The sequence below is a fragment of the Geotrypetes seraphini genome, chromosome 3 (assembly GCF_902459505.1).
Source record: "Geotrypetes seraphini chromosome 3, aGeoSer1.1, whole genome shotgun sequence".
In the NCBI taxonomy this organism is placed as follows: domain Eukaryota; kingdom Metazoa; phylum Chordata; class Amphibia; order Gymnophiona; family Dermophiidae; genus Geotrypetes; species Geotrypetes seraphini.
The window spans coordinates 50,141,220-50,154,091 of NC_047086.1; the positions used below are offsets into that span (position 1 = coordinate 50,141,220).

The 12,872-nt window shown below is 44.3% G+C and overlaps 1 protein-coding gene across 1 annotated transcript in view; it reads right to left on the reverse strand.

The window, feature by feature from the left end:
• Window positions 1-12,872, reverse strand: part of LOC117357576 (CD109 antigen-like) — a 167,441-nt gene that overhangs the window by 27,545 nt on the left and 127,024 nt on the right. The window contains exon 24 of the mRNA XM_033938377.1: window positions 2,787-2,868. Within this exon, the coding sequence (XP_033794268.1) occupies window positions 2,787-2,868 (82 nt within the window). The remainder of the gene's footprint in view (window positions 1-2,786; window positions 2,869-12,872) is intronic.

The following is a 12,872-nucleotide window of genomic DNA, read 5'->3' on the forward strand; positions in this document are numbered from 1 at the left end:
CCTCCCTCCCATTATATGCAATTTCATCCTCTCTCCTCACATACATGTCTCCCTCTCCTTCCCCTGTTCCAACATCTTTCATTCCTCTCACACTCCCCCTGTGCCACCAACTTTCCTTCCTCTTACCCCTTCCCTCCTCCTGTGCCATCAGCTTTCTTTCCTGAAGTTCCTTTCACCCCTTCCCTCCCCCTGTGCCACCAACTTTCCATTTTAGTTCCTCTACCTATTGTATGTTCCTTTTTTGTTCTCTTTTTCTCAGAATATTGTAGTTCTCTCCCTCTTCCCTTTTGTTTTTGTTTGTCCTAGGTTTAAGTTATTTGTTGTACTAACAACCCCTAGTGATGTCTCACTGTTAATTTTTTAATCCTGTTTTTTGTATCAGTACCTTGTTGTTGTTTTTGTATTGTACACCGCTTAGAAGTTTGAATAGGCAGTATAAGAAATTTTAAATAAACTTGAAACTTCCTCTTACCTCTTCCCTCTCCCTGTGCCATCAGCTTTTCTTCCGGAAGTTCTTTTCAACATTTCCTTCCTCCCTGCCACCAACTTTCCTTCCTCTCCCCCCGGTACTCCAAGGATTGGTTCTTCAGGTCGCGTTATCGGTAGTGATTCTCACATGCTGCCTACCTCTAACCAGGAAGTCTCCCCTCTGCCACGGAAAGACTTCTGGGTCAGCGGCAGGTCTGGGTCAGCATGTGGGAATTGCTGCCAATACCACGACACAGCAATATTTGATACTGACATGGCCGTCATGATGAGATTCTGCACAGGAAAAGGTAATTCCATTCCACCCTCCTATCCCCATATGCAGCACTTCTGACCAACACTCATCCCCCCCCCCCCCGCCCCCCCCTCCCCCATGAAACTTCACATTTTGGGACTCCAAAAAAGGCAGCAGCAGTAAACAGGATGCACGCGTGCTTGTCTGCCAGGGCTTCCCTCTGCCCCATCATCAGTGACGCGGCAGAGGGAAGGCCCCGGTGGGCAGGCCAGGAGCAGCCTGTTCATCACTTCTGCTGCTGCTTTAGGAAACCTGGAGAAGACTCAGGACTCACTGAATTGGTGAATAGGGCAACACTAGTACACACAGGTCTAAAGTTATTCAAAATCTTTTCTGGCTCTGGAAGATAAATAGACTAAAACTTGAATAACAACTGTCACAAAAGTAGAAATTTGAGACATATTCATAGAAAAATTTTCCCTGCATGAGCAGCATTATGATTTTGCTGCCTGCATCATGTCATCTATCCCTCTGACATCATTTCCTAGGTGCAGGGCCCAGAAGTGATGTTAGAGAGAAGCAAAACACCGACGCAGGCAGCAAGTTCATAATGCTTCTCACACAGGGAAAATTAAAGACCGCACCTGAGGCAGACTACACTCCCCTTACTATGCCACGTCAGGCTGTAGTTATGCCCTTTTGCATGGTTTAACTGGTGGTTATATGATACACTTTCAGTCATCATTTTGATTTTTGTGTTGAAGCAGATTATTTTGAACTTTGAAGAAAAGTGCTTTTGAAGATTAAGGTGCTTATTTTGAAATTATGAATGTATTATTGTGATTTTTTTTTGGCTTGTGAGAAACTAACGGCCTCTGTTACAAAGCCACGCTAGTGACTGCCACGCGGCAACAGCCCTGAAGCCCTTTAAATCTCTATGGGCTTCGGGGCCGTTAGTGCAGCACAGCCACTAGCGCGGCTTTGTAAAAGAGGCCGTAAAGCTATATCAAGGACCCTTTTCTCCACATTTTTTTAACTCACAGTTTATTTACCGTACTCATTATTTTCTCTGACAACACAAAATATATACATTAAAAAAAAATATATATATATATATATAGAGAGAGAGAGAGAGAGAGAGAGAGGGGCATAATCAAAAAAAGCGTCTAAGTATCCTTTTGGCCTAAGTCCTTAAACGTTCAACCCAGAAGCAGGGAAAGTGTCCATAACCAAAACAAACATCCTTGTTTTGATTATGGCCTTCCTCTGCCTAAATGCCCAAACACCACTCCGTCTAAAAGTACACCCACACCACGTCTACACTTTTCAGCCATAATGAAACAAAAAAACGCCTAAGCCGATCGAGTCGGGGGGGAGAGGGGGTCGCCGGGGTCAGTAGGGCTTCGGCTCCCTCCTGGCCTGCTCGTTCTCAGCGGGGGGGAGGGGGGGCACGATCACCTTGGGGCAAGAGGGCTTGGGCTCCCTCTTGCCCCGATATCGGCGGGGAATCGGAGAGTAGGCGGGGCAAGAGGGCTTGGGCCCACCTCCCGCCCACTGCCCACCCTTTCCCCTCATCTAAACACACCTCTTTTCTCTCTGTGCGTCTCTAGAGGCAGGGGAAAGGCCTAAGCTGTTTTTAGATACGTCTAAAAACCAGCTTTGGTTATGGGTACTTGGACGATCAGGCTTTTTGATCTTCCAAGTAGCCATTTAGGACACTTTTTAGACGTTTTATTTTTTTGATTATTACCCCCATATATTTTATTAGCTGTAAGCATTGTATAGATTTTTGTGTTTATTTCTGCTTCATCTTTTTGATGATTTTGGTGATGACAGTCTAAACCAAGGGTCCCTCCTTGAGGGCTGCAATCCAGTCGGGTTTTCAGGATTTCCCCAATGAATATGCATGAGATCTATGTGCATACACTGCTTGCAATGCATATTCATTGGGGAAATCCTGAAAACCTGACTGGATTTGGCCCTCAAGGAGGGACTTTGGGGACCCCTGGTCTAAACATTGGTTCAATTATTATTATATGATGTTAACAAGATTATAATTGTTTACCAAGTACTGCCAGATTGATCGCTATTTCCAAAAGCACTGAAAGAGCCATCAGATCTCATGTAAGTAAGCTCCTTTTGATAACCTATATGGAGAAATAAAATAAATTATATTAACATATGACAGACATACAAAACTAAACGACAAGGGGTCTGATTTACTCAGGTGTTTCCCCATTCTGGATGTAAGTCCATCCACATCCATAGGTGCACTGATACCATGCACTGGGTGCCATTTCTATAACTTTATTTATTTTACTAGTGTTTAAGCCCGTTACATTAACGGGTGCTAGAATATATGGCTGTCTGTCTTTCTTTATGTCTCTCTCCCTGCTCCTGTTTCTTTCTTCCTTTCTTTCTGTCTTTCTCCCTCCTGCAATTTTTTTCTCTCTCTCCCTGGCACCCTTTGCCTGTCTGTCTTTATTTCTGTGTCTCTCTGGTCCCCTGTCTGTCTTTATTTCTGTCTGTCTCTCTCCCTAGCCTCCTTTGTCTGTCTGTATTTCTTTCTGTGTCTCCCCCCCCCCCCCCACTTTCCTTTGCAGAAGCAGCAGTGCTATTTCCCTTCCCCTCCAGATCCCTGTGAAGTAGTAGCAGCATTTCCCCCCACCCACCCCCCATTCCCTTCTCTCCCCCCCCCACTTTCCTTTGCAGAAGCAGCAGCGGTATTTCTCTTTCCCTCCAGGTCCTTGCTGAAGCAGTAGCAGCATTTTCCCCCACCCCCCATTCCCTTCTCTCCCCCCCACTTTATTTTGCAGAAGCAGCTGTGATATTTCCCTTCCCCTCCAGATCTCTGAGAAGTAGTAGCAGCATTTCCCCCCACCCACCCCCCATTCCCTTCTCTCCCCCACCACTTTCCTTTGCAGAAGCAGCAGTGCTATTTCCCTTCCCCTCCAGATCCCTGTGAAGTAGTAGCAGCATTTCCCCCCACCCACCCCCCCATTCCCTTCTCTCCCCCCCCCACTTTCCTTTGCAGAAGCAGCAGCGGTATTTCTCTTTCCCTCCAGGTCCTTGCTGAAGCAGTAGCAGCATTTTCCCCCACCCCCCATTCCCTTCTCTCCCCCCCCACTTTATTTTGCAGAAGCAGCTGTGATATTTCCCTTCCCCTCCAGATCCCTGTGAAGTAGTAGCAGCATTTTCCCCCACCCACCCCCCATTCCCTTCTCTCCCCTACCACCACTTTCCTTTGCAGAAGCAGCAGCGGTTTTCCCTTCCCCTCCAGGTCCCTGCTGAGTAGTAGAAACATTTTCCCCCACCCCCCATTCCCTTCTTACCTTGAGCTGCCCTGCTCCGTTCGGCCCCTCCCCCTTCCCTTCCCGTGTGCTGGCCTGCTGCGGCTGAAGGTTTTTTTTCGGCGACTCCTCCTGTTAAAACTCCCCCCCCCCTCCTCCCGCAACCGCTCCTGTTCAAAGCGGCCTGCTGAGGTTCGCGGCCGCTGTAACGAACCTCGCAGGCCGCTCTCCAACTCGGTAGCATGTTCCCTCTGACGCGATTGCGTCAGAGGGAACGTGCTACCATGTGGAGAGCGGCCTGCGAGGTTTGTTACAGCGGCCGCGAACCTCAGCAGGCCGCTTTGAACAGGAGCGGTAGCGGCTGTTGCAGGAGGATTGGGGGGGGGGGAATTCGTGAGCGGCGGCAGGACCATGAGGCGGGATTGAGTTTTTCGGCTTCCCCTATCTGGGGAAACCGCCGTGCCGAACTGAGCTGCGCGTGGGGCCGTAGTAAGCGCGGGGCATGCTGCAGTCTTGGCGGCCACGGACATACGGATCATGGAAGCACGCTGATAAGACTGCGCATGCGCCGCCTACGGTTTTATTATATAGATTAAAAATTTCTTATATACTGCACATCTACAAATCTGAGTGGTTTACACAACACATACACAATGAAAAATATCCACCCATGCTGCCTCAATGTTGCTTATTAAATGCTACTAATCCGGGATTTACTCCTCAGGAAAATCATTTGGTGGGGTTTTTGTTTACGGTAGCCCGTCTGGCTGTAGCGTGATGCTGGCAGTATTTGATTCATAGGCTTGGCTATGTCCAACTGATGTGTAAATTAACTGCTACTATCATAAGGTTTGGAAGATGTACGAGACATGGAGATCTAGGTTTATAATTGTCCCTCTGCTCTTGTTGCTAGCTGCAGTTGGTACTGAATGGTTCTGTTTGGGGTGGGGGATATGGAATGTAGTTTGTACATTGGCTGTTGATTGTTTAGAGATGTTTGTTCCTGTCTTTCTATTTTCAATAAATAATAATTAATAATAATAATTTATTTTTTTGTATACCGCCCCACCAACAGTTCTGGGCAGTTCACAAAAGAAGAACTGAAACAAATCAGCAAAAAAATACAATTTCGTAAAAACAATATATCCTACAGTGGTCAAATACAGCAATGAATAAAATATACTAAGAAAATGAAAAAGAGAATAATAATAATAAAAACAGTACCATCCTGCAGTGGCCAGTTACAACATTAATTAAAATACAATTTAAGATAAACTAAGAATTAGAGAATAAAAAAGGGGTAATAATGGAATCACATCGCTATTAAAATCAACTTTCTTGTTTATCAAATAGATATGATTTTAATGATTTCCTAAATGTAAAATAGGAGTAAGTTTGAGCAATCAGCAGGTGTAACCAGGAGTTCATCTTCCCGGCCTGATACTCCAATGTCCTGTCTAAAAAAGTTTTGTAACAGCAGGACTTTGGGGCAGGGAAGTCTTTAAAATGGGAGGGGAAAAAATATCAAGCCAAATGTGCCTTCAGTTTTTTCTAAATGTGTGTTTCCTAAATAATGGTATCTGTGTGCCAAGATGACATCATAGAACGCTAGCTTAAGTTGCATGGGCATACCTCAGTGTAAGCACATACTATCAGTTAGATATGCCAATGTACACCATGCCAATGGCAAATGTAAAAGGGCGTGCCTAACTGATAATATTCTATAAGTTAGATGCATTAACTGGGGATGCCTATGGCCTGCTCATTCTCTGCCTACATATTCACACACCCCCTACCCCCTGCAGTAACACTCCATACTCCCTTATAAAGAAACCTTCCTCTTTACAAATCCACCTCCTTAACGACCGACGCCTCCACTCCTGGCTAAATGGAACTCAGAGGCATCTCCTGTTCAACAAACGGACTCCCACAGTAACTCAAATGCCACCACAATATAACTTCAACAGTCATCAATCCTATCAAATGCTCCAAGCATAACCAAACTGTACCACATATAAAAAAAATTCAAATATTATTCCCAGTAAAATGTATCTGTGCTACCCGCTGGAACCCAAACACTGACCATCATCCATGTACTCTCCTGCAACGTAAAAGATGTATTACCTTTATGTTATGTTCTGTCAGTACTGGGAATACTGCAAAATTAACAACACTATGTATGTTATATCTATACTGTGAAAGCTGCAATATCAACTAAGTTATGTCTGCCAAGAATGCACTTTTCACTCAAGTCTGTCCTGGCTATACTGTGAATGCACTTTTGGAACCCATTCTGGACTCCTTTGGGAGGACGGGCTAAATAAATGAATAAATAAATAGTGCCAACTGCACGTTCATATCTAACTACCAATTATTGGTGCCTTTAAGGCATGTACACTTATGGCCTGGCTGCCTTGGGTAAACCTGCTCTTACTATTGAAAGCTAAGCAGGGTTAGGCCTGGTTAGTACCTGGATGGGAGACCACCTGAGAATAACAGGTACTATAGGCTGAGGGGCCCCATGCTGGGCAGCAGTGACATAGTGGAGCCACTGCATGGAAGAAGCCACTCCTGTACTCTGCCACGAAGCATCACAGGGTGGATTCCTCACTGTGTGTGTTGCCATGAGTTAGTAGCCAACATGGTGACATAATCTATTCATGATGTGCACATCTGGGCAACAATTTATAGAATAATCTCTATGTCAATAGTAAATCAGGCTCTAAAGCAGGGGTGCCCACACTTTTTGGGCTTGCGAGCTACTTTTAAAATGACCACGTCAAAATGATCTACCAACAATAAAAAAAATTTTAAAAAACACAAAGCACACTGAAAGTCAGAGAAAATGTTAATTATCATTTATATTCCGGGGTTTTTTTTTCAAAGAGGTCAAGGCAGATGACTCTATGCAATGTCACCTCAGTAACAACCACACAAAAATAGGCAAATATATCCCCCTCCCTTTTTACTAAACCACGATAGCAGTTTGTAGCGCAGGGAGCTGCACTGAATACTCTGCACTGCTCTCAACACTCATAGGCTCCTACACTAAAAACCGCTCTTGCGGTTTAGTAAAAGGGGGCCATAGTGCAAAATATAGACAGCAGATATAAATTCTCAAAATGGACACATTTTTATCACTAAATTGAATATAAAATCATTTTTCCTACCTTTGTCTGGTGATTTCATGAGTTTCTGGTTGCACTTTCTTCTTCTGACTGTGCATCCAATATTTCTTCCCTTCTTTCAGCCTCCTGAATGCTTCCTCTTGTCCAGACCTCATTCCCTCCCCCAACTTTTCTTCCTCTCTCCCTGCCCCCTCCCCTTTCTTTCTTTCTGTCTCCCTGCCTCCCTTTCTTTCTTTCTCTCTCCATGTCCTCTTTCTTTCTGTCTCCCTTTCCCCCCTTTCTTTCATTCTGTTTCCCTTCTTTCTGTTTCCCTTCATTCTTTCTGTCTCCCTGCCTGCCCCCTTTCTTTCTTTCTCCCTGTCCTTCCCCAAGCCACTGCCGCAGCCATCGGGGAACAGGCCCCCAAGCCACCGCTGCCCCAAGCTCTCCCTGCAGATTAGAAGCGTTGTGCTGACTAACATTCCTCTCCATGATGCCAATACTGCCGTCAGAGAGGAAGTTCCGGTCCAGCCAGGCAGTGATTGGCTGGCCCGGAACTTCCTCTCTGACGGCAGAATTGACGTCGGGGAGAGGAAGGCTGATCGTCCCGGTAGATCGCAAAGGCAAAGCGAGTCTATCAAGGAGCCCAGGATGGGCTCTGCGATCAACTCACGTTGCCTTCATGATCTACCAGTCAATCGCGATCAACGTATTGGGCACCCCTGCTCTAAAGTATATAGCACCAGAAACAAAACAAAGAATCACAAGACCCTTGGAATCAGTTTTATTTATCATAAGCTATCAAATTAATTGATATGTCAACACACCTCATTTTGCATTAACTGGGGATAAGTTGATTTTTCATAATGTATTTCCCTGATGAAAGCAAAGTACTGCTTTTTAAATATTGTAATACCGTCTTCTCAATGCTCTGTGAACTTATATGCAAGCACTGTTCAAGGAAGGGTCGAATAGTCTCATTTCCTGATTAGAATAGAATTGTGTGTTTTTCAGGTTATTTAGTTCAGTTGATCAGTTTTCTGTTCTACTTTTCCCTTTGCTCATCAAGATAGTTTGCACAAATGATAAAATAGAGAGCCTGATAGCCAGTGTCTGCAGCAATAGTACTGCAAAATCAAGAAGACCCAAATTTCCACAGGATAAGAACAGATACAAACAAACAAAACCGTGGAAACACAATGTCCTCGGACCTTCGGTAGTGATTTATTTAAAATATTCTTGATGAAAACAAAATAAAACACTGTCCACATTTATCATAAATGTGGACGGTGTTTTCATTTGTTTTCATCAAGAATATCACTGGAGCGATGGTCTAGGACATGGCAACTCAACTTCAATGCCAAAAAATGCAAAGTTATGCACCTGGGCAGCCAGAATCCATGCAAGTCTTATACCCTTAATGGCGAGATCCTAGCAAAAACGGTAGCAGAACCAGACTTGGGGGTAATCGTCAGTGAGGACATGAAGTCTGCCAATCAAGTGGAGCAGGCTTCGTCCAAGGCAAGACAAATCATGGGCTGCATACGAAGGGGTTTCGTCAGTCGTAAGGCGGAAGTCATTATGCCATTGTATAGATCCATGGTGAGGCCCCACCTGGAATACTGTGTGCAATTCTGGAGGCCGCATTATCGCAAGGATGTGCTGAGACTGGAGTCGGTGCAAAGAATGGCCACCCGGATGGTCTCGGGACTCAAGGATCTACCATACGAAAAACGGCTTGACAAATTACAGCTATACTCGCTCGAGGAGCGCAGAGAGAGGGGGGACATGATCGAGACGTTCAAGTATCTTACAGGCCGCATTGAGGCGGAGGAAGATATCTTCTTTTTCAAGGGTCCCACGACAACAAGAGGGCATCCGTTGAAAATCAGGGGCGGGAAACTACGAGGTGACACCAGGAAATTATTTTTCACTGAAAGAGTGGTTGATCGCTGGAATAGTCTTCCACTACAGGTGATTGAGGCCAGCAGCGTGCCTGATTTTAAGGCCAAATGGGATCGGCACATGGGATCTATTCACAGGGCAAAGGTAGGGGAGGGACATTAAGGTGGGCAGACTAGATGGGCCGTGGGCCCTTATCTGCCGTCTATTTCTATGTTTCTATGTTTGGATCTGCAGCAATAGTAACAGCATTTAATCAGTGGCCCTATATATATATAAGTTTCAAGTTTAATAAAATTTTTGATTAATCGCTTAATCACATTTCTAAGCGATGAACATTTAAAAAAATTACAGTATTTGGGAGACAATACAATACTTTAACGATTTTTACATACAAGCAAGACTGAATATATATTATATACGGGGCTATTTTTTTGCTGCTTCAGTGCATTGTCAAAAAAATACCAAAACCCCAACCCAGCTTTTTTACAGGCCTAATATACATATACAGTATAAGTAATCCAGAGAGTGGCTGAAGTTTACTGCTCTCCAACTAACTTCTGGCCCAGCCCCTAGTATGCTTCTGGCCTCTCCTTCTCCTATAGACTAGAGGACACTCAATGAAGTTACAGAGTAATACTTTTAATACCAATAGGAGGAAATCATTTTTTTTTTTCCACTCAGGAAGATGGTCACAGGGGAAATACTAGAAAGGAAAGTATAGGAAACAGAAAAGGGAGATACTTGCTGAACATGGGAGAAAAAAAACATACACAGAAATGGAAGATGAATGGTGAGCATGGAGAAAGAAGACATCGCTTCACCTGAATGGTCATGATTACCCAATTTTAAAATCTATAAAAGTACTGGGAGTCACTTTAGACTCCCATTTAACTTTGGAAAAACACACAAATTTGGTGGTGAAAAAGTGCTTTTTTACATTATGGAAATTAAAGACCATCAAAAATTATTTTGGTATTATCCATATTGGACTACTATAATATTGTCTACTTGGGCGCACCAAAGAAAGTTGTGAGAAAATTAAGAATAGCGCAGAATACAGCTGTTCGCCTGATATTTGGACTGAAGAAAAGCGATCGTATCAGTCCTTCCTACCGATCGTTCCCTTGTTTACCAGTGGAGGCATGAGTAATGTTTAAATTTTCATGCATCTGTTTTAAGTCAGTTTGGGGACTGGCACCTACATACCTGCTATCTCATTTCGTGCTATATAACCCTGTGAAGATAACCAGGAATTGTAACCTATTTGCTTACCCGAAGATTTTAGGCTGCAAACTTAGGTCTTTTTTAGACAGGATGCTTGCTTTTCAAGCAAACAAACAACAGTCCTGGTTGGGTAATTATATCAGTGGAGCCATGCTGTCCTATGGCGCTTTTAGAAAAGAAATTAAGACAGTATTATTTGACAAATTTATCTCTTAATCGGTGCTTTTATCTTTAATATAATTAATTTTACTTCATTAATTTTTAATGTCTTTTTAATATAACAGGCTATATTCCTTTTATTATTATTATTATTTTGTATTTCACTGATTGTCCAGTTTTTCATTTTTGGAAACCGCCTAGAATTCTTTTGATTAAGGCAGTATAGAAAAATAAAGTTATGTTATGTTATGTCAGGAGACCCTGGCAAGGGAGTTAATAGTAGACAGATGGAAACAGAAGCCAGAGCCTGAGACCAATGTGATGTGAAGAATAAAATGACCAGACAACAAAAGGTAGAAAAAATATATTTTCTATTTTGTGATTAGAATATATCAGATTTGAAATATGTTTCCTGCTAGAACTGGTGTTAGACACAACTGGGGACTGCAAAGCCTAGGCTGTGCTGCTTTAGCTTCCAGCTGGCTTAGGGCTCTCTCTGACCGGGGGTAGTTGCCCTAATTGCACTCCCCTAACACTATTCCTGTCATGTTTGACTGCGGTATTCTGTTAGCATGATTTTTCTGGGTAGCATTCTGTAATATATTGGCTTACCGTATACACTCAAATATAAACTAGGATTTTTGAGTCCCGGTTTATATTTGAACCAATGCGCCCTCCCAGAATTACTGCAAGCCGCCACCACCGCAAGGCTCTGCACCCTGCACTCTGCATCGTACCTTGTCTGCTGATCCAGAGGTGCAGCAGGCAGAAGCAAGCTTTCCGAGCTCCTGCCTCGCTGCTCACCAGCTGCTGCAAGATTGAGTTTCTTCAGCCACTGAGCAGCATGAGCAGGAGCGGCTTCTCGCAAATTTACAGGAGCCAGTAAGGCAACAGCACCAAATCGCGCTCCTGTAGCTCAGCAGCCAAAGAAACCCGATCTGCGGCAGCCGGTTAGCAGCGGGGCAGGAGCTCGGAAAGTTTGCTCCTGCCCACTGTACCTCCTCCAGAGATTGGCAGAAGAGGTATGAGGATAGGGCAGGAAGGGGGGACAGGGTGCAGAGCCTGGGAGGGAGGGAGGGTGCAGAGTCTGACGGGGAAGGAAGGAAGGGTGCTGGGTGCAGAGCCTGACAGGGGAGGGAGGGAAGGAAGGAAGGGGAGGGAAGGGGGCTGGGTGAAAGGGGCTGGGTGCAGAGCCTGACAGGGCAGGGCATATGAATATTAAGCCGCCTGACTTATATTTGAGTCAACAATTTATCCAAGGTGGAGCTGTTAGTTCACCCTTTCAACCTTGTGTCTAAAGGACAGTGTAACATTATATTTTCAAACCCTCAGAGACGCCACCAGAAGATCACATCATCATGTCCCCTGGCTTTACGCACCTGATCCTCATCGGGTCTATATATAGTGTGTGTGCTTAATTTTTATCAATTTTTGACTTTTTTAATTTAGTTTATTCTAAAACAATAAATAGTTTTAAAGAGTATTATTGTGTACTTAGCTTCACTGGTGGTTGTTGGTTAGCAAGGGATTAAAGAGCCAACATGTTTCACCCGTGGAGGGGGTTTCTTCAGGGCTACCATCCCTGCAATAAGAAATCCTCACTTTAATCGGAGAAACACCAAGTAATATACTTCAACATCATGCACACTATAATAAATAGCCATACATGCCTACCTTTTAAGTACCAATTGTTTTTCCACGATATGACCACCCAATTTAAGTCTTTTAACATGGCCGCGGCGTGGTACAGAACTCCCTTATATCTCCCTAAACCCGGAAGTGAGATGTAAAGGGGAGGGGCCTAATCGCCCGATCCCTTTCATCACCCCTAGACCTAAGGGATACTCATTCAAGTAATGATCAATCTTTAATTCTCCCAGTAACATTTGTGGGGGGGATATCTTGAAGCTCCCAGTGAGAATCACAGGAGGGATGACCATTCTAATTCAAGATTTAACCCATGGGGAACCACAGTGTCTAGGCGATATATCCACCTTTGCTCCAGATAGTTTAATTTAGCCTCCCAATCTCCCTCCATTCCTTGGGTGTTCAAGGTTTCCAGCACCCTCCACCTAATATGGGTGACCTCATGTTTCTTAGACTGCCAGTGGTGGACCAGGGGGGCACATGGAATTTTTGGATATCACTATAAATAGGGTAGGTGATACTTTTGAAACCACCCTATATAGAAAACCAGTGGCGAGGAATAATCTGTTACATTTTGCCAGCTTCCACCCCTATAGACTTAAAACCAGCTTGCCTATAAGCCAGTTCCTGAGGGCTAGAAGGGTGTGTTCCAACCTCAATGAATTTCAGAGGGTGGCAAAAGATATCAGCCAGAGGTTCCGCAACCGAGGGTACCCGGAAAAGTGCATTCATCAAGCATACGTGAGAGCTCGTTTCTCTCACCGAGATCTTTTGTTAGAATATTCTGACAGGGAAATTCAACAAGTCAGGGGGGAGGTC